Here is a 22,168-nt window from a genome sequence, read left to right on the forward strand (position 1 = left end):
TGCAACTACTGTGACATCCCTTTTTCCAAAGGGCAAGCTAGGGACAGTTTAATGCTACAGCAGATTTTTCTGAAGCCGTCTCTATAGGTGTATTACTCACTCTGACTAGTGGCATTCAGAGCAGAACTAAAATAACAGTGATTGCTGTTGAATTTAATTTCTGACTGAACAAAGACAACGCAAGGCAGAAATTACTTCCCTAGACCTGAAAAAGAAAGATCTGTTACAGAAAGTTGTTTAAGTGAATCTAAAATAGATGCTGGAGTCAGTTCCACCCAAACCAATCGAAGTCAATTTAAAATGTGTAACTCACATTATGTAATACTGTATCTGTATATTAGAGTTCTGTAACATTTCTTCCTATTTTAGTTTATAGAAATAGTTCCCGAATTTCAGTGTTAGCATAAAATTACAATTTGATTTAATAGGTATAGCAATCGGGATTCAACCTATTACATCTTATAACAATGTATGTAAAAATTACAGCTGAAGATATGTAGCATAATTTGACCACCTTCTTGAGCTGTTTGCAGTCTAACAGCTGTTGAGCACTAGTGAAGATAGCCTATTGGCAGTGAACTGCCTACAGCTGTATCGGTCAGGCTGGGATGAAGTTAACTTTCCACAGCAGCCTGCACTTTGCTGTGCTTTCCACCCGTGGCTGAAGCAGCGTTGATGTGGCACAAGTGTTTTGGCTGCTGCTGAGCAGTGCTTGCACAGTGCAAGGCTTTCTCTCTTCCACTCTTCCTCCAAAAGCAAGTAGCCTGAGGGGTGAGCGAGATGTTGGGAGGGGACATTGGTGGCTGTGGTGTTCATCTTCCTGAGCAACCTTTAAGCGTGCTGAGGCCATGCTTCCCAGCGCTGGCTGGACAGCTGCCTTCTGGGCGGGGGCAAGTGGTGAATGAATTCCTCTGTTTGCTTTACTTGTGCGTGCAGCTTTTACTTTTCTTTCTAAACTTCCATTTCCATTGTATTGATCCATGAGCCTTTTTGCCTTCCTTTGAGTTTTTATTTTCCCTGTCTTTCGTATCCCCTGGGAAAGGGGAAGGAGCAAAAGGCAGAGTGGGTGTTTGGCTTCTGGCCAGGGTCAACCCACCACAACGGTTTGCAACTTGTCCTACTTTACAGTGAGCTAGAGCTATGTATTAAACCGGGATTCTGTCAGCAGAATCCTGCTTTGATCTCTTTTGTCTTCCAAATATTGCCATTTCCTCTGTGGTCTGTTCTTGGTTGTGTGTGAGAAACAGTCTGAGCCAAACTGATGTGTCTTTGAGCTCTTTTGACAGTATTTGTGTTTATATTTCATTAACGTCAGAATGTGCTTACAGGAAGAATTGAATGATGCAGTAGGATTTTCCAGAGTCATTCATGCCATTGCTAATTCTGTAAGTTAACATAATTTTTAGTGTACCTTGTGTTGCAAGAAAAAGAATTAATTCAAAAGAAGAACTATTTTGCTGTTACGTTTTGGAAGATAAGATGAAATACAAGTTAAAGTGGCTTCTCTTTTTCTTTTTCTCTTTTTTTTTCTGTTGATGTTACTTCATATTTTACAATGGTTGAGTATGGTAGATTAAGTAAGCTCCTAAACTAATGATGTGAACAACCTCATTGTCTGTAAGAGTCAACAATACCAATTTCTTAGCGCTCTCAACAAGATTCTTGTGAGTAACTGAGCTTTGAGGGCTTTTTCCTCTGTCCTGAAAAGATTTTTGGTGGTTGTGAGGTTTTGTTGTTGTTGTTGTTTTGGGGTTTTTTTGGTTGGGTTTGAATTTGGGTTTTTTGGGGTTTTTTTTGGTTTGGTTTTTTTCCCCTGGCAGTTAAAGGCTTCATCAGAGAAGCTCATCTGATTCTACTCTAGTTACATAGTTAAAATAGGCTGGAGTTTGACATCTGTCCCATTCAGCCCAATTATTTTCAAGTAGTTGTTAGCTTGCTGTTCAGGGAGAAAAAAAAGTATGCATATTGTTTTCTCCAGCAAATGAAGGATGCAGGGAAGCAGAAAAAGTTGCCATGTCAAATGAATCAAATTTAACACTTAAAAAATTCTTGTAATTTTTCAAGAAGGAACTTGCTTGTAAAACATCTGGCATGAAAGGTTCTGTGCTGTGAGAAGCCACATCGTGCACCTAATTATCGTCTATTACAAGTGTAAAGAATATGTCCTGAGTTGTTGTACAAGTTGTAAATGAAAGATAACTGACTGAGAAATCACTTGACTTCAATCTTAAATAGATCACATTTGGAAACCAAACTCTACGTAGCTGTTCTAGTACATCTTAACACTTCAAGCTGCTGCTGAAGGCTGTGACAAGTGGTTGGGAGTAGAGGAAAGAGGAGAGGCTGCTCTGAGAGAATGAAGGAGTCTGTGGGGCGGGTGGAGAGTGAGTGGGAAGGTCTGATTTGTATTTGCTCCCAGCTGCCTTTGGCTAGGATCTAGGATAGGTGCTTTTAATGTGCTGTTCTTGCTGTGGCTGTGGTTGGAAGTGTAACTAACATTTAATGTTCTGTCACAGGGCAAGCTTGTAATTGGGCACAATATGCTGCTGGATGTTATGCATACCATACATCAGTTTTATTGTCCACTACCTGATGTAAGTAATCTTTTGAGTGTTCAGAAGATTAAATAAATGCTTTAATGTATTTGTTTTTAGCCTTATCTCCAGGCTTTCTTGTGTATACAAGCATATGACAGTCTATTAAAATATTTTAAAAAGAACACTTGTTACCTCTAAGCTAGTGCCTTATTTTATTAAATCTTCATGTGGAAAGCTTAGTTGGATTGAATTGTCCTTTACATTTTTAAAATGTTCAAATTAAACATTGGAATTGAATGGTGGTTTCTGTTCGTATCTGGTAGTCCTTCAGAAACTGCTCGGTAACGGCAGGTGAATTTAACAGCCTGGCTTGTTAAGATACTGGGTTGGAGCTCCAGCATTACTCTGTGGTATTTTTCCCCTTGTAGTTTACACAGTGAGAATGTGTTTTCATATAATGTAGTACAATTAATAGAATGATAAGAAATCTTGTAGCAGAATGACGTTCATTGGGTTGAAGAGGTGGAATGTCAGAGTAAGTGAAGGGAGCATACTTTCATGACTGCACTAAGGCAGTCCAGCAGTTCACAACTGCAGTGATCTTGCAGTTAAGATAAACTAAACAATGTATAGGCATGGTGAACGTGGGCTGAAGAAGACAAAGGTCTCGTTGGAGGGATGGACTGCATCGTGGTTGTATTACTTGCAATCCTTGAGGGCTTGTGGGTGTTATGGGGAAAACGAGGATAAGATGGGAGAAAGCAGTTTGGGACCTGTTTGGACAGTGTTGAAACATTAGCAGTTGTCAGCTGTGCTTGTGCTGTTGACACTTGGAAGATCTAAGCCTGTGGGTAGTCAACTGTCCGCCCGGACTGCTTATATTCCATTAACACATTAAATGCTGAGAACATTTAAATAAAACTGTTAACACAGCTGGAGTTAAAGGTAGTCTAGGTTATACCATAGAGGTGACAGAACATTTCTCTTATGAATCACAGGCAAATGAGAAATAACTGGTCTGTGGTTTCAAGTAATGACAGGTAGTGTTTATGGTAATGCTGACAAATACATCTCGTATGAGGTGAGAATTCAGTCACTGTATCTCAGTATTCAAAGCTGATTGAATAATTGTAGCTATTGCTGTCTATCATCCTGAGACTGATAAACAGTTTACTTACTTGTGTTCTGTCTTCTGGTTTAATGTTAAATTAGGACCTGAGTGAGTTCAAGGAAGTGACATCTTGTGTCTTTCCACGGTAAGTTCTTAGTTCAAACTTTCAACTGTTTAGTATTGTTCTAGCGAGCTGATATTGTTTGTCCTAGCCCTGTAACCCAGCTGTTACTGGGAAGAAAACTGGGAACAAGTTAGATGAACACAGTTTTTAAAGTGTTCTGTAGCATCTCTTTCTCAGAAGAACAGTACTATTGTCCTACTTGGCAAAAGATGCAGCTTTGCTACCCCCTTGTTTTTGGCATGATGTTTGGTGGTTTGAATCTGTGCTACGTTTGGAACAAGACTGACTTGTTAGTTTTTGTTTGCATCTCTTCCTCTTGCTTAGTTTTTCTCCTTTTTCATGCTGAACAAAACAAGGAGTGTTATGGCTGCAGAACTATTGGGCAGAACTCTTGTTTCTGAGCTAATACACCAAAACATTTCTGGGGATTTGGCAAAATGGACCTTCTTCCATTTCAACTTATTTAGCTCTTACTTTGTTTCTAGGCTATTGGATACTAAACTGATGGCAAGTACACAACCTTTTAAGGTAAATTAATATAATATTATGAAAATATTGGAATATACAAGTTTGCATTAAGTATGTATTGAAACAAGTGATTTTTTTTAATGACAAAGTATATTTGATAATTCAAGAAGTTTGATTTGAAGAAATTAATAACCTGTATCTTTTTGTGACACTTTATATACACATACATAGATTCAATAATGCAAGTCAGCTAAGCTAATGTGTAAGAGTAGCTTTCTGATTGTCAGGCTGCTTTCACTGTCGCCGTATCACTTTAAATCAGCAATATTTACACTTATAAAACTATTCGAGAATGTCCAGTTGGCAAGGACACTTCAATACTCAACTTGAATGCCTTCAACTCTTATGATTGATACTTGGGATATTTTGCCTTGCTGTCTGTGCTGTCTCTTCTTCTGCCTCAAGTACCATGCATGGAACCAGATGAAAATAGAAATATTACTTCCTCATAATTCATCAGGAATTCTGGAAAGTATTAATAAATGCTTGTGACTCATAGATATTATGCTGTAGGCAAGGCAAGTTCACTTTCTGAACACTTCTCTGGTGCATTAGTTTGAAATGAGGCTGTGTATGAATCCTTAGAGAACACAAGGTGGCAGCAGCAATTTATCCAATTTTATTTCTGTTTCCAGGGAAAATGTGCTTGGCATTGGCAGTTATTGATGTCTTTTCTTGCAGGAGATCATTAATAATACATCCCTTGCAGAACTGGAAAAGCGATTAAAAGAGGTTCCATTCAGCCCTCCTAAAGTTGGTAAGAATATATCAAAATGTCTTATTTTTGAAATGTTTTCCTAGTTTTTTCCTAAGTTTTTTTTTACTAATTTTACAGATTGATTTATTTTTTTTTTCCTCTTGAGCAAAATTATGACCATAATGGTTAACTTTACTCAGTAGCGTTAACGCTCGATCAGAAATGATTAATGAGGTTCGGAACGTACAAAGCGATGCATGTCTAGATATACTAGAATGCTTTTGTTACCTCTTCATTTGTTTTCTTTTGGATGTGTATCTATTAACAAAAAAAAAAAAGTTAAGCACTAAGCAATGTGCTCTTCAGCTCAACCAGTATAGCTTAATGTTGTCTGGGTGTCATCCAACTTTTTTAAAAAATAAATATTTCAAGGGCTCATCTGTAAAGAGGTCTGATGTTTTGCTTGTTTTCTATATAAAATTTGAATTCAAGTTTCTTGTTACAAAATACAAGTATACATGCTTCCATATTTCCATTGTATTTCTGTATCACTATTTGAATCCTGGGTATGTTTCATTGTAGTTTTATATTCTTTTGCTATGGTGGAATGCAATAGGTTAAGTGGAATTCTAGAGTTCACTTTCCAGTCTATACCGTAATGTGAGGGTCATGATTCTGGCTATTTAAACAGTTAATTTTGTTCTTCTAGTCCTAGTCTCAGTACAACTTCTAGAGGAACATGAGTCAGCTTTCTAGAGGCTAAGAAGGTAGCTACAGAGGTGAAACAACTTTGAAGTTGAGAGTGGGAAAAGATTAAATTGTAGAGAAAAAAGTGTGATGTGCACTTATTTGTTACTGAGACTTGGGCACTTTTGGACACTTCTTTTCGGAGAAGTGCCCATGAAGGTTTCCCCTTTCAGAGGTGATTCAAGATCTTCACATAAACACCAAGTATGATTGTCAATACAGCTGTCAATAAAGACATCCTTTAATCACTTAGTTTCGTTTTCATACTTTAAATACATTGAAAAATCTGACCATAGGTTGGTCGGATGGTTAGCAAACAGGTTAATAGAGTTTTCAATTAACCTGAGTGTCTCTTCTTTTAAATGCAAGACAGTCAGGGAAAAAATATGCAATGTGTGGAATCCTGCTGTCATTGTGTTAGAATTAATACTCCATTTTGGCTAAGTAGGTGTGTGAATTAGTAGCTTTTAAATAGGAAGTAGTTTCTGTCCTAGGAGCCTATTCTTACTTAAAAATACAAACCAGAACTGTCCTTTTTTCATAACTTCTGAAATTCGGAACTTCTGAAAATCATATCAACTTACCCAACTGATGTTATGCTCTGTCAAAGTGTGTGGGTAAACATACAGGGCTTTAACTTATGTGATAACATGTTTACAAACTGTTTTGTCTCCTCAGAAAGTGCAGAAGGGTTTCCAAGTTACGATACAGCTTCTGAACAACTTCACGAAGCAGGATATGATGCTTACATTACTGGACTGTGCTTCATCTCCATGGCTAATTTCCTGGGTATCTATGTAGCCTTTTCCAAACCTTTTCCTTAGTGCTATCTGTAGCTGCTTTATTACGTGTTGAATTTCTTCTTTGTTCATCAGGTTCATTCCTCAGTCCTCCGAAAAGCCATGTGTCGGCTAGATCAAAACTCATTGAACCTTTTTTTAACAAGTAAGTAGCTGTTGTATTAAAAGACTTCCTGAAGTGTGAAAATACATCTCTAGCCTTAGAATATATATTTATCTAGCCTCAAAATCAATGGCTAACTGCATTTTTCTTTACACTTCAATTTTGATTGGCTTTCTGGTTCACGCCAGTAATGCTGTGGAGAGGCCAGGATTTGTGAAGTCAGTACCTTTTCTTTTGAAGAGAATGGTTTCTTTTCTGCTAACTTGTCAAACGACACTTAGAAGAATACCTGGACTGCTTTAACGGATTTGTCCGTGCCAGTGTTGAGAATATGTTTACAATTTAGAAAATGATTTCTGGAGTAAGCTTTTGGAGTAGTAGAACTGAAGAAAAACTGGTCAGCGGTCTGTTATGTTGTGGGACACTCAGAAACTGGTGATAGTTAAAACTGAATACACTAAGCAGTCTGGAAAAACTAAAATATCCCTACTGTAATATCAGTCCAAGTAACACAAAGCTATTGTTTTAACATTATGAAGTAACCCATTTTTAAGAAGACACGATAAATACGTGTGGTTTGTAGTTTATGGGATGATGCTATGGTTGGTATTTTGCTTTTGAATGGAATCTTAATGCAGATTACTTAAAGTGAAGGAAGACTTGAGAAATCTGGATGTCTTTATGCACAGATTTGATTCTTTGCATACGTAATCTATAGATTTTTACCTAGTGAAGCTTCTAAAGGTAGTGTAACCTGTCATGTAAAGGGAAAGGAGTTGAAATTAAATAGCTGCTAGTGCTTCAGTATGTTTGTTTGTTTAAATTAAGGACATATTCCATCCTTTCAAACCCTGTCATATACGAGCTGGAAAAATTAATTATTTTAGCTTCCAATGGCCCACACAAGTGAAGGAATAACTGTGATCAGTGGCTTTCAGTCTGGAAAGGGAATGACTCTAGTGACAGCAGTTAGGTGAGTCTCCTGACACTGAGACACGTGAGGCAGTAACTCCATATATTCTAGCAGATGTTATAGATTGTATGCACATTCCTTAAATTGAACATGGACCCACAGTGACCACTTGATTTGAGTGTGAAAGTGATGATAGAATTGATCAGTTTGCACACTTAAAATGTTTTATCAGCTGTTTATACCAATTATTACTTAGTTGAATACTGTAACTGTAATCTGGTAAGCATTTTAGAAGCTTCTTGAAGTTATGAGAGCGAAGTTATTTATTTTAGTCCTCCAGTGAACACTACACACAGCAAATGTCTTGTAACAGCAGTGTGACATCTACACTTACGACAGGATTTTAGGCTACTTGTCAGGGAAATAGTTTTTAAGAGTTTTAATAGTTTTATGAGCTTTTATCGCAATCATTTCTTGACTGTTTTGAGAAACTCTTAAGTTACATGTTTAAGAGCGAAAGAGTTGCCCTGGTTATCTCCACTGAAGTGTCATGATGGCTTTTGCAGTTTAAGGGTTTTAAGATTCATTCTGTCTAAAGCGTGATGCAGTGCTCAGAAAATGGGCAAGTATATTTAGAATGACATCTTTTGCATTAGCCACGGTGTAGCTGGCTCTTACTGCACAGAGCTGCTACTTCCTAAATGGTCACTTCCCCACTTGTTTTAGTTGTTTTCAGCAGTAACAGTTTGAGGCTGTCTTGTTCTTCTTTTGTTGAATAAATAAAATTACTAGCATGATGCCAGGTAACTTTTTGAATCTGAATTGCTAGATAATGAATTGGACTTAGAGGGTCTGTTTGTTTTAATATAGTTTAAGATATGGTTGGGATGATTGCTCCTGCTTCTTCAGAAGCAACATCTAAATAAAAGGAAAGCTTATTAAAAGGTCTTTAGGCAGAAATTTGTTAATGGTGCTTTTCCGTTTTGCTCCAGGCTATTTCTTATGAGAGTAATGGACATACCATATCTCAATTTGGAAGGACCAGACTGTAAGTAGCTTATTTCATTGTATACTTACTACCATTCTGACCAATTTCCTGGAGGAGGAAGTGTAGAAATTAATTGTCGTGTACCTAAAGCATGGGACGTCAGCTGTGTTTAGGTAATTAGGCACAGAGAATCTGCATTATGAAGGGGATTGACTAGAACAGATTAAACTGTTGTACCTAAATGTGAGAGTTTGAAATTAACGGCTTTATGGCTATGTCGGGTCACTATTCTTATGTACTACACAACATATAAAACGGGGTCTTAACACTTTCTCGCTCTTCTTGCATACAGGATGCAAACTAGTGAATAGCAAATGATTTTGAAAATCACCTGGCTGCTTTCCTTCCCAGTTTGTGTGCGGCAGTGCTTCAGTCAGAACATCAGAATTCTTCTGCCACATGAGTTTAGGATTACATAAATGGAAGAATAGTACTTGAAATATTTATACTTTTCAGGTTACAGATCTGGGACTGTAATAAGTTGCTAATACACTTAAATGAAAACAGATTTTGCTAATATAAAGGTCATTACTGTTATGGGATATTACACCATGAGGGAGAAAACTTCCAATGAGTGTTACCACTGCTGTCTTGGCTCAGGAAAATGTGAAGCCTTTGAGTTCAGTCTAGTCCTCAACTAGATGAAAGCTTTTTTTTATACTGTGAAGTCAGATACAGAAATGTCTTAAAAAATATGTCCAACTGGAAGCAATCTTGATGTGAAGACATTTTCCACTCCATGCACTGGAAAGCTCAGACTGGAGTATAACCCTTTATTAGATGCTAGTTTAATAGTAACAGAATGTAGTTCTGGAAAGATGGAAGTAACTACTGGAATGGAAAATATGTGCTGCGAGGGCATATATTTAATTTTTAAATGCATTTAGGTGATCAGATCACGGAGCTCTGGGTCTATGGATCTGTTGGAATGGTTATCTAATTATGTTGTGTGCTTCTTTCCCCAACTGTTTGATACGGAGTGGAAGAATGGATAAATACTTTGGGTCATTGAGAGAATGCCAAAGCTAGTAGGCTGTAAAGATGCTACTTCCACTTGCAAGCTAACTTACAGGATTGTTTTGGTCCTTTGCCAAGAAGAGTTGCCAAAAATGAGTTTGCCTCTGAAAGTCTCTCTCTTTTTATCTGAAAGCTCCTCCCATAGAACAGACTGATGTAGATGTTAACAGCAGAATCTGAACCGGGGAGACTTTCTAAGCTTCAAAACAAAGTATGTCTAGGGTGGCATGTTTGCCTGACTGTCTTAGAAGCTTTTATTTCTAATCTGAGATTTAAATGCTACTGCAGGTTGGGGAAGCTGTCTGGGTGTTTTTTGTCTGTAGGGGGTATTTTTTTTAACAGTAAAGCTATGCAAAGTACAAGGCCACACTGCTGTGGTAGATATGCTTGGAGATACTTGTGATAATTGCTGATGCTTAGCTGTTCTTATGACATTGACAATTCACAAGGTTTTCATCAGTAAACATTGTGAAGTGGTTTAATTAAATGTGGCAAAAAAACCCTAACAGGTTTGCCCTGGTATAATGGGGTCAAGTACACGTGAAAGTCAGATATAGCAATAATAAGTCGTTGGTGGTCTCATTTTGAACACATGCTCCATGAGTGAGATCTACCTTGAAAGCCTCCTGTTTTAATGCTGAAAGCCAAGGAGATAAATCTTCTCTAGTTTCTGATGACAAAGGAGTTCAGGAGGGCAATTCCCTGAGATGAAAGTCAGTCCCCATATCTCTATACCCAAAGAAAAGAGAAGCTCTTCCTTGAAGTGTTTCTGTGTGGTCAGGTTAAAATCTGATCATGTAAAGCTGTGTACAGTTAACCCTTAAGATACCTTTAACAAACTGGAGCAGTGAATTATAAAGTAGAACACTCCACTCCAATGGTTCAGCCTCTGCCTGACATTGAACATAAAATAACAAGGGAAGATACAGCAATGTGTCATGCATAAAACCATGAATCTCTACAGATACCTGTGGAGAGGCTCGATTAATGGCTTGAAAATAGTTTCATGGATTTCATGGGAAATATTTCAATATCTTTGCATCTTAGGATGCAGTATTCTACTTGCTGCGTTATAAATATGATAGGAGGTCACAGGTTCTAAAAGCTCAAGATTCTAGTGAAAGGAACTTGGTTTGCCTGGACGTTGTGGTGATTTCTCATGCACAAATGATCTTTCCTGGATGAGGTCAAGGTTTGTCTTGTTCGGTAACCTGCCTCTGACGATGGCTGGAACCAGATGAGCAGGGGGACGTGTGTAAATGTAAGGCAGAGGTACAGTGCTGATTTCTGCTGTACTCTTCCCTTGTTCAGCAGCTTGACTTGGATTCTCTCTCTCACATTCACAAAACTCCAAATAACTTCCAGTGTACACCAAAGACTACTTTTGCACTTCTTTAGAAGTTGGCCTTTATGTGCTATTTTTTTCTTGGTGTAGTATTTAATAATTCTTTCAAAAGTCTGTCAGTGTGTATATTCTAGCTTGTACCTAATGCTATATGAGAACTGAATTGAGCATTGTTTCCCAGTAAGTTTTTTACTGTCGGAAACATGGCAACATTGAATTATTGCTAAAAAATCTTTTAGAGCTGGAGCATGAAGAGGCTCTTGGGATTTTTCTTCTGCCTTTGAACTTGGAGCAAAGGATGTGAAGGACTGGATTTGTGGGCATTTCCCACTGCATGCAATGCTGTTTCAATTTCTTATAGAGATGAGCTAGGAGGATTTAGGATGTCCATTCTAAGCATAGTTGCAGACTTGTTTTTGTTGCTGCCTGATGTAGTTTTATAGATCTTGTCTTGTTTTCTTATTTAAAAAATAAAAAAAAGAAGTGACATGACCATATCAGACAACTTTTTTAGGATATTTTAAAGGTTCTAGTAGTGACTCTTATTTTAACAAATGCTTCCTTGTTTCACAGTGCAGCCCAAACGAGATCACGTTCTTCATGTTACTTTTCCCAAGGAGTGGAAGACGAGTGACCTTTACCAGCTTTTCAGTGCCTTTGGTGAGTGATTCGGTCAGTCCTTCCTCGTCCCTTTTGTTTCCTTTTTGTCATTAGCAAGCACCTCTGGGTTTGTTTGTTATTTTTGACTAATTCCTAGTGTAGGTAATGATGAATCGCCTTTTGTGACTTTTGAATGGTCTCCTGTGGACTTTCTTTGTAATGCTGTGTTGAAAATGCTCTGATGAGCTTCTCTTTAGAAATCTTTTTATGTGGTGCCTGTAGAATATCGTAGACCTTTGATCCTTTTATTTACAGCCTCTCCTGGGAGGAAGTAAGAGTTTGTATAGATGGGTAGAAGGAATGGGGATTGGTGTGAAAGGCAGGTCAAGGTTTTGGGAATAAGGTTCATCCTGCAGTCTGCTTCAAGCCAGATCCTAACTTGGGTGAATGTGTGCAAGCAAACAAGCTTCAAAATAGCCAAGTTGATTCAAGATTGTGAACACCATCCAAGTCAGAAGGAACAACAAAGGAAATATTTGTGGACTAGTAGTCCTGTTGTTCCTCTACTCAGTGTTAGTATGTAATGTAAGGATGTGGAGATCCTAATTAATTGGCAGTGATCTCCTGGTACCTGACTCTTGCAGCAGGAAGTGGTGGTTATGTTTGGCGTTCCTAAATCAGAACAAGAAAGGTCTTTCGCGCAGCCTTGTGTTGGGTGTTGTTCCCAAGATTTTTATTGCAGATTGGTTTCTAGTTTGTTATTGCTAGGTAAGGTAGCACTTCAAAAGAGATCTTTTGGGCTTGCAAATAATTTTAAATTCTTTTTCTGGAGCTTGTGGTTTTTGTTGGTTTGTTTTTGTTTGTTGTTTGTGGTTTTTTTTTCCTAAAAGTGGTAACTTCTTTCCATTTCTTAAACATTTCATGTAAAACAAAAATTTTCTCACTTAGCAAGATGTTTTTGCATGATTTATGAGGAGCGGCTGAGGGAACTGGGGTTGTTTAGCCTGGAGAAGAGAAGGCTGAGGGGAGACCTCATCACCACCTACAACTACCTCAAGGGAGGTTGTAGAGAGGTGGGTGCTGGTCCCTTCTCCCAGGTCATGGGGCTAGAACAAGGGGAAACGTCATCAAGCTGTGCCAAGGGAGGTTCAGGTTAGAGATAAGGAGGAAGTTCTTTACTGAGAGGGTTGTCAGAGACTGGAACAGGCTGCCCAGGGAGGTGGTGGAGTCACCATCCCTGGATGTATTTAAAGAGCGGGTAGATGAGGTACTTAAGGATATGGTTTAGGGGGTAGACAGGAACGGTTGGACATGATGATCTCAGAGGTCTTTTCCAACCGAGTGATTCTGTGTGATTCTGTGTGTGATTTTCCAGAAATATTTGCTTGCAGTACTTACAGTACGTTACTGAAAGTAGCTTAATAAATGTTACTTATAATAGTCAGTTATGCATCTCGTCTTTCTCAAATTCTGTAACAGAGGTTGGGAGGAATCAGTTTCTCCTTTAAAAAAATAAAATACTTGTTTTGCAGCACATTATCCTTGGCAGCTCTAAGCAGAGCGTGTACGACTGAATTTGTCATTTCCTTACTCCTAAAAAATTTCTGCTTGGCACCATAGGTTCCCTGTTTTCCTACGCTCAGTCTTACTTAAAGTCCCAGCACCAATTTTGTCCTTTGAAGCATAATCACTGTAAAAACCACGCATCTTTTGACATGTGTTTTTGAGCAGATAAGTGACTAGTTGGTTCTGTTACGAAATGGGCCTTTCCCTTTTTGGAGACAAGCCAACGCAGAGACGCCTGTTTCACTGGTACCTGCTCAGTGTGTTCCTGTTGTTCCAAAGGTGCAGAATCACAGAGTTGTTCTGATTGGAAAAGACCTTTAAGATCATCGAGTCCAACTGTAACCTTACACTGCCAATTCTACCACTAAACCATGTCCCTGAGCACTACACCTACCCTTTTAGACCCCTCCAGAGACCGTGCCTCCACCACTTCCAATATAGCAAGTTCCTGAGATTCTTCTAGAGCTGCTATTACAGGGTTAAGACACAGTGCAGTTTGGGCATGGTTTCTATAGGCTTTTAAAGAATTGGCCATGGAGTGTTTTTCTTATTTTATCAATTCCTCCCCTTCAGTGCTGGTGTGAAATGCCAGCACAGATCCCTGCCACCAGGGGTCAGACGTACATATCTCAAAATACTAATCACTTTTGAAATTTCCATTCCTCTCACTTCTCCAGATTTCAGAACTGAATGTTTTCATAGCTAGATTTAAAAACACTTGGTATTTTGTATATCTGTATTTTGTCTTAGGTCTTATTGCCGTGGTATCTCAAGAGAATCTGCAGATTATTCCTTCCAAAATTTTGGGAGTACCCGTGCTTGTTCAGTTGTAGCTGGACAGAGGAATAGAGTGGCGCAATGTGAGGTTAGGTGATTTGCTAAAAGCCCAAAAAATATGACAGTAACAAACATGAATTACCCTGTTTTATCACACCAGTTAAACAAAAGTGTTTTTAAATTGAACTTTTACCTGGATTAAACACCAGATGTTAAATTGAATAGCAATATTAATCTGACTTAGTACAATTTGAGTTTGTTTTAGCCTAGTATGAATTTAGCAGAGTTGTCATCTTCCGTGAAGCTTCTCAGAAAAGCAGTGAGACAGCTGAAGGAGCTGCAGCGTCAGACTTGGAACCATGTTCATTTGCTCCCCTAGAAGGGGGCTCATGGCTGGGAGGCTCTCAGCACTGCACGCCTGCTGCGGGGACACCTGTTCCTGCAAGGGGTTTTATGGGCTCAAGGCTGAACTTAATGAGAAACACTCACTTTCTTTAAATTCTTAAATGTGTGCAGTTTATTTGGTTGTGCTGCTGTGAAATACGATGGTATTAAAATAGTGTTTGCTGGAATACAGCTTTTGTGTCTAGCCTTCACTTCTTAAATGAATATTCTTGATAGGCTTTAATTACAACACATACTTTAAAGTATTATAAAACCTACATAAAAACTACTTAAATTCACTACAAGTGAATGCAGTCAAACCTATGCCTTGTATTTTGTGAGTGCGTGAGAGTCATCTCTAAGAGGGAGGTAAATGCTGATGTAGTTCCTGGAGTCATAGTGATCTTGAAGATGCATAAATTAATTTAAAGATGTAAGCAGTCCTTTGTGTGTTTAAATCTTGCTCTAGTAGTCCAACCTACTGCATAGGTAAGTTTTAAGTGACTCTTCAATCCGTTTTTGAGACTCATTGACAAATTCCGTTCACTCTGACATCTGTTCCTGTTAACCACTGGTGCGAACTCGCTGTTTGACTTTTCTTAAAAAAAATGGAGCTTGAAAAATGTGAACAATCTAGTTTAAGGAAAACTTTTAGCACACAATGTATATATTATATATTCTCCTGAGTTCGTGTTCATATAGACATGTGAGCTCTGAGGGTTAGTTTTGTGGGGTCTTTTGGGGTGTGGGGTTGGGGTTTTTTTGCTTGGTTTTTGTTGTTTCTTTTGGTTTTGAAGGGGGTTTAAATTTTAATCCTATTTTTCTTTGTGCACTTCTGGCCTGTCCTCCTCCTTCTCATGCCAATGTTTCCTTCAGCTGTTCTTGCTTTCATTGTACCCTGTCTTCCTGCCAGAAAGGTGGAAGCTCTGTTAACCCTTCTCAATTATTCACCAGGAAAATGTTGTTTGTGTTTAATATATGCTTCAACCCTTGCTCATACACTGAAAGATTCAACTACTTCTGTTACCTGATGCGCTTAGTGTCCAGAAACTGCTGGCATTTCTATCATGGTGTCACTATGGTCATTTTTTTTTTTATTGTAAGAAAGTATAATATATTAATAACCATTTTTGGTTAAATGAGGGTCTACGTAGTCCTAATACCTATCCGAAGTGTTTAATTGCCACTAGCAGTTGTGTAAGAAATGTGTAAGAACAGAGCTGCAATAAAACAGCTGTCCTGCCTTCTAGCAATCTGGAACTTAAGGACTAGAGGTCACACTTGCATCTTTTAGTCTGAGCTTTTCACAGCTTTCTGTAGGTCAGTCTGAAATAACTCTTTGTCCCGTGTATATTCTTGTCATCTGCGGCACTTGATGACGTTTCCCTAACTGCAATTAAGCTTTCTATGAAAAACTCTTTTGATTTTAAAACTTCTTTAGATTTTATTACATGCCCCGTAGTTGTTTTATCATGAAGTAGTAAACCCCCTATTTTTATCAGATTTTTATCTGCTCCTATTTGGGTGAAGATGGTTTATTCCATTTGATAATTCTTTACTTGATGTTACCCTTTATTTTAGCAAGAGTCGCTGTTTGACCGTGGCTAACAGTGCTGTTCTTTGGAGACATTTGATCTATTCTAGAAGTGTAGAGAGAAATCTTCTGTTTTATTCCTCTGGAGCTGGTATTCTGTTACACTGCTGTGTGTGGATTATTTGGATCGCCTTGCAGTGAGTTGGCACATGGCGGCGTTGATTGCTAAATATTGTACTTCAAGTGCAGATGCATTTGCTTTTCAGCTCTCACCATTCTTCTGAAATCCAAAATATTTACTGAGTGCTTAGCAATATTGCTGAATGCTCCAATTTATTCATCTTGTCTCTTTTTCATTCTTATTTCTAAATAATAATGAAATATGATGTAGTCTGAAAAGAGTATCTTAAGCATGGAGAATTGCACAGGGGTATTTGTCGCAGTTCTCTCCAGATTGCAGCTCAGTGTCCACTGTTTAATGTTTGACTTGTTGTCGTACGTTTTAAATACATCATTTTAAATCTGAGTATAAAGACAGCGTATGTTGGCAGGTATTGAAACCCATAATGTCTAAAATACCAGAGTCATTTGGAGTACAGCAGCCTTTCTGCAGCAGTGAATAAGTATGTGATACTGAAATGATGTGCCACCAATAGGTTGGATCTTTCTTTATTTTGAATTGGTACTTAGTGAACACATTGGCACTGAAGTCCATTTGAGTCCTTCAGGAGATTTTAATCCATCATCAGTCCTCTTTGATATTTTGTGTCAAGGGCACAGTTGAAAGGTGTTCAGGAGAATTTTTCTTTCTGATCTTTCTTTTGATCTGTTCAGGACAGATATAGAATTAATTAACTCTATATATACTTATATTATTATTTCCTATATATATATACATATATTTATAGGAAAGGGACAGACTCTGGACAGGACTTCCATGTTGAAGAATTACAGGAGAGTGTGGTTTCAGATGTCTCAAGTGACTGTTTAGAAGAAATCTGTAATCAGCAATGCAACAAAGAAGGACTTGATACTCAAATTCAGAGCAATAACTTGTCAGCTAATATTTAATAGCAAGGTCGTTGTTGGGGTCTTACCAAGTGCACTACAATTTTGAGTTGCAATCATAAATCAGCTCGGGCTTTGCCTGTGTTGTGAAATGTTAAGTGTCCTGCCAATGCATGTTCTCCCGACAGTGAAGACCCTTGCACATAGGCAGCAAAGATCTATATTCTTCAAAGACTGAATTATTAGAAATTGAGTCTTTTTCTCCTGTGAAATGTTAAAAGAAATTCTAATGTTTGACTTTGCAGGATAGGCTCTTAACAGCAGCTTTAGCCCTTTAGTATAGGGAAATGTCAGAAGCCATACTGAATTAATTATGGCTCTTGGCAATGATCGAAATGATTAGAACTTAAAGTCCTAAATAGCTGGCTACTCGAATGTATAGCATGCAAGCTAAATCTCACTAGACTTTTATTTTTTATAATTAGAAAATCTGTTTATTATCTGGCTGGGTTTCAGAAGAAACTTCTATAACCTTGTAGCTTACAGGCTAAATTAGATTTAAATAGATTAAACTTCTGAAAATAAAATGCATTTTAAGCCATTTTGTATCATTGTTTTTAACTTTTATAATGTCGGAAGGTTAAACGGTGGTGTAAAATTTATACGTAACTTGATTTCCTAATCTGCCTGAAAAAAAAATGCACCATTTTTCAATATCTGAATTTTACAAACAGGAGAGCACTTAGATGAGGACAGGAGATGTAACTGGATTTCAGAGTACAATAAGGCCTTGTGTCTGCAATGGGAATCCTTTCCTCCACTTTCACTTGGTGATGAACTCGTTCAGTGCTAATATGCCACTGTAGGCCTTTCATGTGGGAAATGGACTGACTTTGTGCTGATGGGAGGATCTGATTTCCAGTCACTGTTCCATTGCCACAGCTTCCAAATGAGGTCCTTGATTTTGTGCGGTTGTACTCGTATTTACTCAACTAGTTTTTTTGTTGCACATCCAGGAAATGGTGTATGATGTGATCCAAACAAACCAGAGTTTGGAGATTTCGGGTTGCAATAACTGGAGTTCTCCACTTGTGTGAGCAATCTTCCCCCGCCATGTCCCCTGCTCTGCTGAAGTCTTGGGTGTCTGTACCAGTAGGGGAACAGTGAGTGGTAACTGGAGCTTCTCCATGCTGTATCTTTAGGAAATGCTGCAGTTCTGAAGAATGGGTAGGTTTTAAAACCCAAAGAGCTGAAACTTCCCAGAAAAAAAATGGCTTCAAATATTGCTGTAGAATTATACAGAACACATGAAGGGAGGACTAAAAAAACCTCTAAGACTGCTTGAATTGTTAGAAGATTTAGAAACCAACAAAAACAACAAAGCCCTAAAGAAGCAGAATACTCTGGGACTGAAAAAGGTGTTAGATGTGTCTCTCCTTTTGCCCTTTCACTGGTGGGTGTGAGGGTTTACAGGACACAATTGCAGCCCTAAAAGTCCCTGCTCTCTGGCCACTTCGAGGCTCACGTACAGCTGTGTACGCGCTATGCACATTACGGGGGACAAAAGCCCACTCAGGTGAACTTTCTGTTAGCTGACTATCACATCAGATAAAAATCTGTGACTCAGCTTAAGATAAAACTAGCCATAATAATTTCTTTTGCCTTTTCTAGGTAACATTCAGGTTTCATGGATTGATGATACATCAGCATTTGTATCGCTGAGCCAGCCAGAACAAGTACAAATAGGTAAGTGTTTCTGAATTGCCTTCAGTGTTGAGACTTGGCTTCAGCTGGATCCTGTGAAGTGCCCTGAGCCAAAGGATCTGAGATTCTAAGGGCAAAACTGCTGACTTGGGTCAGATGCTGTAGGAGGAACTAAACTTTTATAGTACTGGCACATGTGTTGTAGCAAAGACAAGAAGCCCAAACTAGACTCGATTGAGAGAGTAATGTGTTTCGTTCTGTGACCCCCTAAGTGTCTGAACCTGTAGGTAGAGTAATGCTGGTTTCTTCACTTGATGCTATATTTATTGAGGTTATTTACTCTTTACACAAAGCAGAGCTATCAAAGACTTCTATGGTCTTTGCCTTCAAATGTCCTTTGGACTGATAAACACCTCTTTTGGAGCATTGTAGAATGCCTTCCTATGTGCTGCTGCAGTGACGTCCCCACCGCTGTCACTTCAGTTACTCCCCTGTTGTCTGAATGCTTGGCATACACCTTCACCACCACTTCTTTTTTTCTCCTTAATTTTATTTTTTGTTACAGCAACTATGTATTTTGGAAAGAACTGAATGTCTACAGAATATTTAAACTTATCTAGGCGTTGACAAACAGTCTTGTTCTGTGGCCTGTGTACTAGGAAGGAAGTGATTTGTTTGAGAGCTCAGGTGATTATAGTCTCTCATAGATTTTTATGAAATCAGGTTGGTAAAATCTCATATACAGAAAGCAGTCAGCCAAGCAACTCTAGCAAACTCAATATGAAAAAGCTGTGTGATTTTTACTATAAAATCACTTAAACTCCCCCTCCTTCTAATAAATACATCATAAAATCAATTCTGTTATTCTATTTCCTGATCCTAAATTCTTTAATGAACTGCTTTGGCAATAAAATAACTTATTTGTACTTGCGATTTAGTGAGCTGTGTTTAAGTGAAGAACCTAGGAAAAACTAATTATGTGGCCTGTTTTTAAACCTGTTCATATAAATGTCTGCATCTTCTGGACTATATAAAAAGCCTTGGAAACTGTCAAACAACACAAGACCTATGTTTATATTTACCTCTTAAAGGTGTTTCATGCTTTGAGCCAACATTTATATGTGCAGCTAGGAAAGCACACGTGAAACAAAAACATTTATGGAAAATAAATGGATTGAGAACGTGAAGGGTGGGTGGAAGTTTCCCTGTATTGATAAGGTGGTCAGATTTGCAAATATGAGTTGAGTCTACACTCAACAGTATGAGTCTAAGCACTGTAAAAATAGCCAGACTTACTTCGCATCCTTTTGATAAGGGAACCACGTGGGGAAAGCTGTGAAAATAGGATCGGTTTTGTAATAATCTAGATGAAGTGTTAAGTGATTCTAGATCTGCCAAACATTTATTTTCACACTCTGTTCAGACCTGGGAGGTGTCTTTGTTTCTCAGTTGCAGCAGCGATTCAAATACTGAATATTTATCTGAACTACTGTAAAGTTACAGAATTGAATGGCAGATCATTTATAGACCGGTCTGCAGTCATCGCTTGACGTGCATACTCAGCACAACCAGTTGATGAATCTGGGTTTTTTCTTAAACTTTTTTCTCCGCTACTTTTTTATTCTGTTCAGCCTTGTGTTTGTTAAAACAGAATCCAAAACATGTGATTTGTCCATATTGCTGGGATTGTGTAAGTGGGTTGTATTGAGATTGTGATGGTATTGTGACCTAAATACAGGGGTATATTTTTCCCTTGATGCTTTGAAAAGTTTTGCTTTTTAAGCTGATCTTTAAAAAAAGGTGGGGGGGAGGTTGAAGAAGTGGATTTTTTTTTTTCAAGTTGTCCTTCACATTTCAGATAATTAATTATAATTACTTTTCATGCTTATGCTTAACCTTTACATCAAACAAATGACATTTCTCTTAAAATGTGGCACTTGGTATAAGCTGTTCTGTGGTGTTTCTGTTGCATCTAACTTCTGGCTTCAGGTATTTTAAATGAACAAAAAGCTCATTCATCTGCACCCTGGGAATATATTGGATTTCTCATGTTAATACCATAAATCCATTTTGAATATGTAGGTAATAAAATGTATCTGTTCATCGCCCGGTCCCCTTAAAAATGGTGTTCCCAAGGTATGTGGTATCGTGGATGGTAACCATTAAGAGCTAGTCAAAAAGTGATTGATAAAACATTGGCCCATATGCTTTTCTGTTTAAGAAGTGTAACTCTGATTAGCCGAGTTAAACTAATGAATAGCTCTTCAAATTTCACACGGCAGTCAGTAAGGTGTATGTGGCCAGGGAGATTGCACATTCCAGTTCTTTAGTTGTTAAACTGTTATCCTAAAGGACCTATGAATCTCTGCATAGTAGAAAAAGTCTTGTTCCCCCTTCTACCGATTTCCTCCCTGAAAAACTAAGTAGGAGAAAGGGCAGTATTTTTATAGGCAATTTTGGAGCTGCTCCTAAGTTTCAAGCAGAGTATAGCATGCTTAAAACATGTAAAACAGAAACCTTGGGAAAGAAGCAGCAAATCCCTTAACCTTCTTATTCTGCTGCTCATAGCAACGTCCAAGAATCTTCACTTTATTTGGTTATTCATGCGGCTTGCATATTGGCAGCATTCTCTAATTGAGTGTGAGTAGAAAAGGCTTGTTCTTGTATAAAATCATATTACTCCTTACAATTAGAACATAAACTTCAGCTTTAAGTGGAAGCTGCATCAAGACCAATGTGAGTTAATGGTTTCATACCCACCCCGGATTCGGGTGCCTCCAGGTCTGCCCGTGCAGATGGGACCTGTAGATTTAGTGGGGGAAGGCTGCTCTTGCGTTGTCATGGGCTGTGTTCTCTGGGTCTGTTCTTGCTATCGAATTGCTGTGTTGTCTTGTTAAAGCCAACAGTGACTTTTGGGAAAGTGGTGGTTTAGATGCCTCAAGTTCATCACTGTTTGCAATATGTTCTGCTGTTAACTGATTTCCAACTTGCAAGCACCTGAATACATTTAACAGACAACAAACACAGTCTATTTTCTGTTCAGGTTTGCTGTTGAAGGCAGGTAATTAATAAGAATCTGTTAAATGGTTCGTATTCCTTTAGTTGGACATCTGGGAGACAGAACTTACTGCTGCCAAGTTGTGCTTCATGTGGTCTCAGCATTTCTATCTAACACAGAGCACGTTCTTTTCAAGTGTGTGCAGCAGATAAAGCAGTGCATATATTCCTCAGAGTTGATAAATGCTGGAGACTTAAGAACCAACTTTTGGTGTACAAATTCTGGCTGTTAGGACTTTCAGCTTGCTAGGTAAGCTTGATGCTCTTCAGCTTCATATATTTATTAAGTTGACTTTTCATCTGTAGAAGTTAATATGAAATAAATTCTATTTCAAAGCTTCTTGACTTACAGGGGTCTAGACTTCATGCAAGTAGTCTGGAAATGGTGGGGAAGATGGAAGAGGTTTCAGCTTGGCTTAACTTTAAAGTAAACCCAGTATTTTATTTTAATTAACAAATTGATGTAACCTGAAGTATTTGTGTTTCCACCACCGCAGTATCTCAGCCGTTCTGGGCAGTTAACTAGTTTGCAAATCCTCAGTTAGTGCTTTGCATCGGTGATAAGCTC

The 22,168-nt window shown here is 38.3% G+C and overlaps 1 protein-coding gene across 1 annotated transcript in view; it reads left to right on the forward strand.

Annotated features, from left to right (window-relative positions):
• PARN (poly(A)-specific ribonuclease) overlaps positions 1–22,168 on the forward strand; it is a 49,933-nt gene that overhangs the window by 9,287 nt on the left and 18,478 nt on the right. The window contains exons 11-20 of the mRNA XM_010183986.1: positions 1,329–1,385; positions 2,517–2,594; positions 3,750–3,793; positions 4,258–4,300; positions 4,982–5,057; positions 6,423–6,533; positions 6,620–6,689; positions 8,553–8,608; positions 11,544–11,630; positions 18,511–18,585. Coding sequence (XP_010182288.1) covers positions 1,329–1,385; positions 2,517–2,594; positions 3,750–3,793; positions 4,258–4,300; positions 4,982–5,057; positions 6,423–6,533; positions 6,620–6,689; positions 8,553–8,608; positions 11,544–11,630; positions 18,511–18,585 — 697 coding nt within the window. The remainder of the gene's footprint in view (positions 1–1,328; positions 1,386–2,516; positions 2,595–3,749; positions 3,794–4,257; positions 4,301–4,981; positions 5,058–6,422; positions 6,534–6,619; positions 6,690–8,552; positions 8,609–11,543; positions 11,631–18,510; positions 18,586–22,168) is intronic.

The sequence above is a fragment of the Mesitornis unicolor genome, unplaced genomic scaffold (genome assembly GCF_000695765.1).
Source record: "Mesitornis unicolor isolate BGI_N332 unplaced genomic scaffold, ASM69576v1 scaffold48324, whole genome shotgun sequence".
NCBI lineage: Eukaryota > Metazoa > Chordata > Aves > Mesitornithiformes > Mesitornithidae > Mesitornis > Mesitornis unicolor.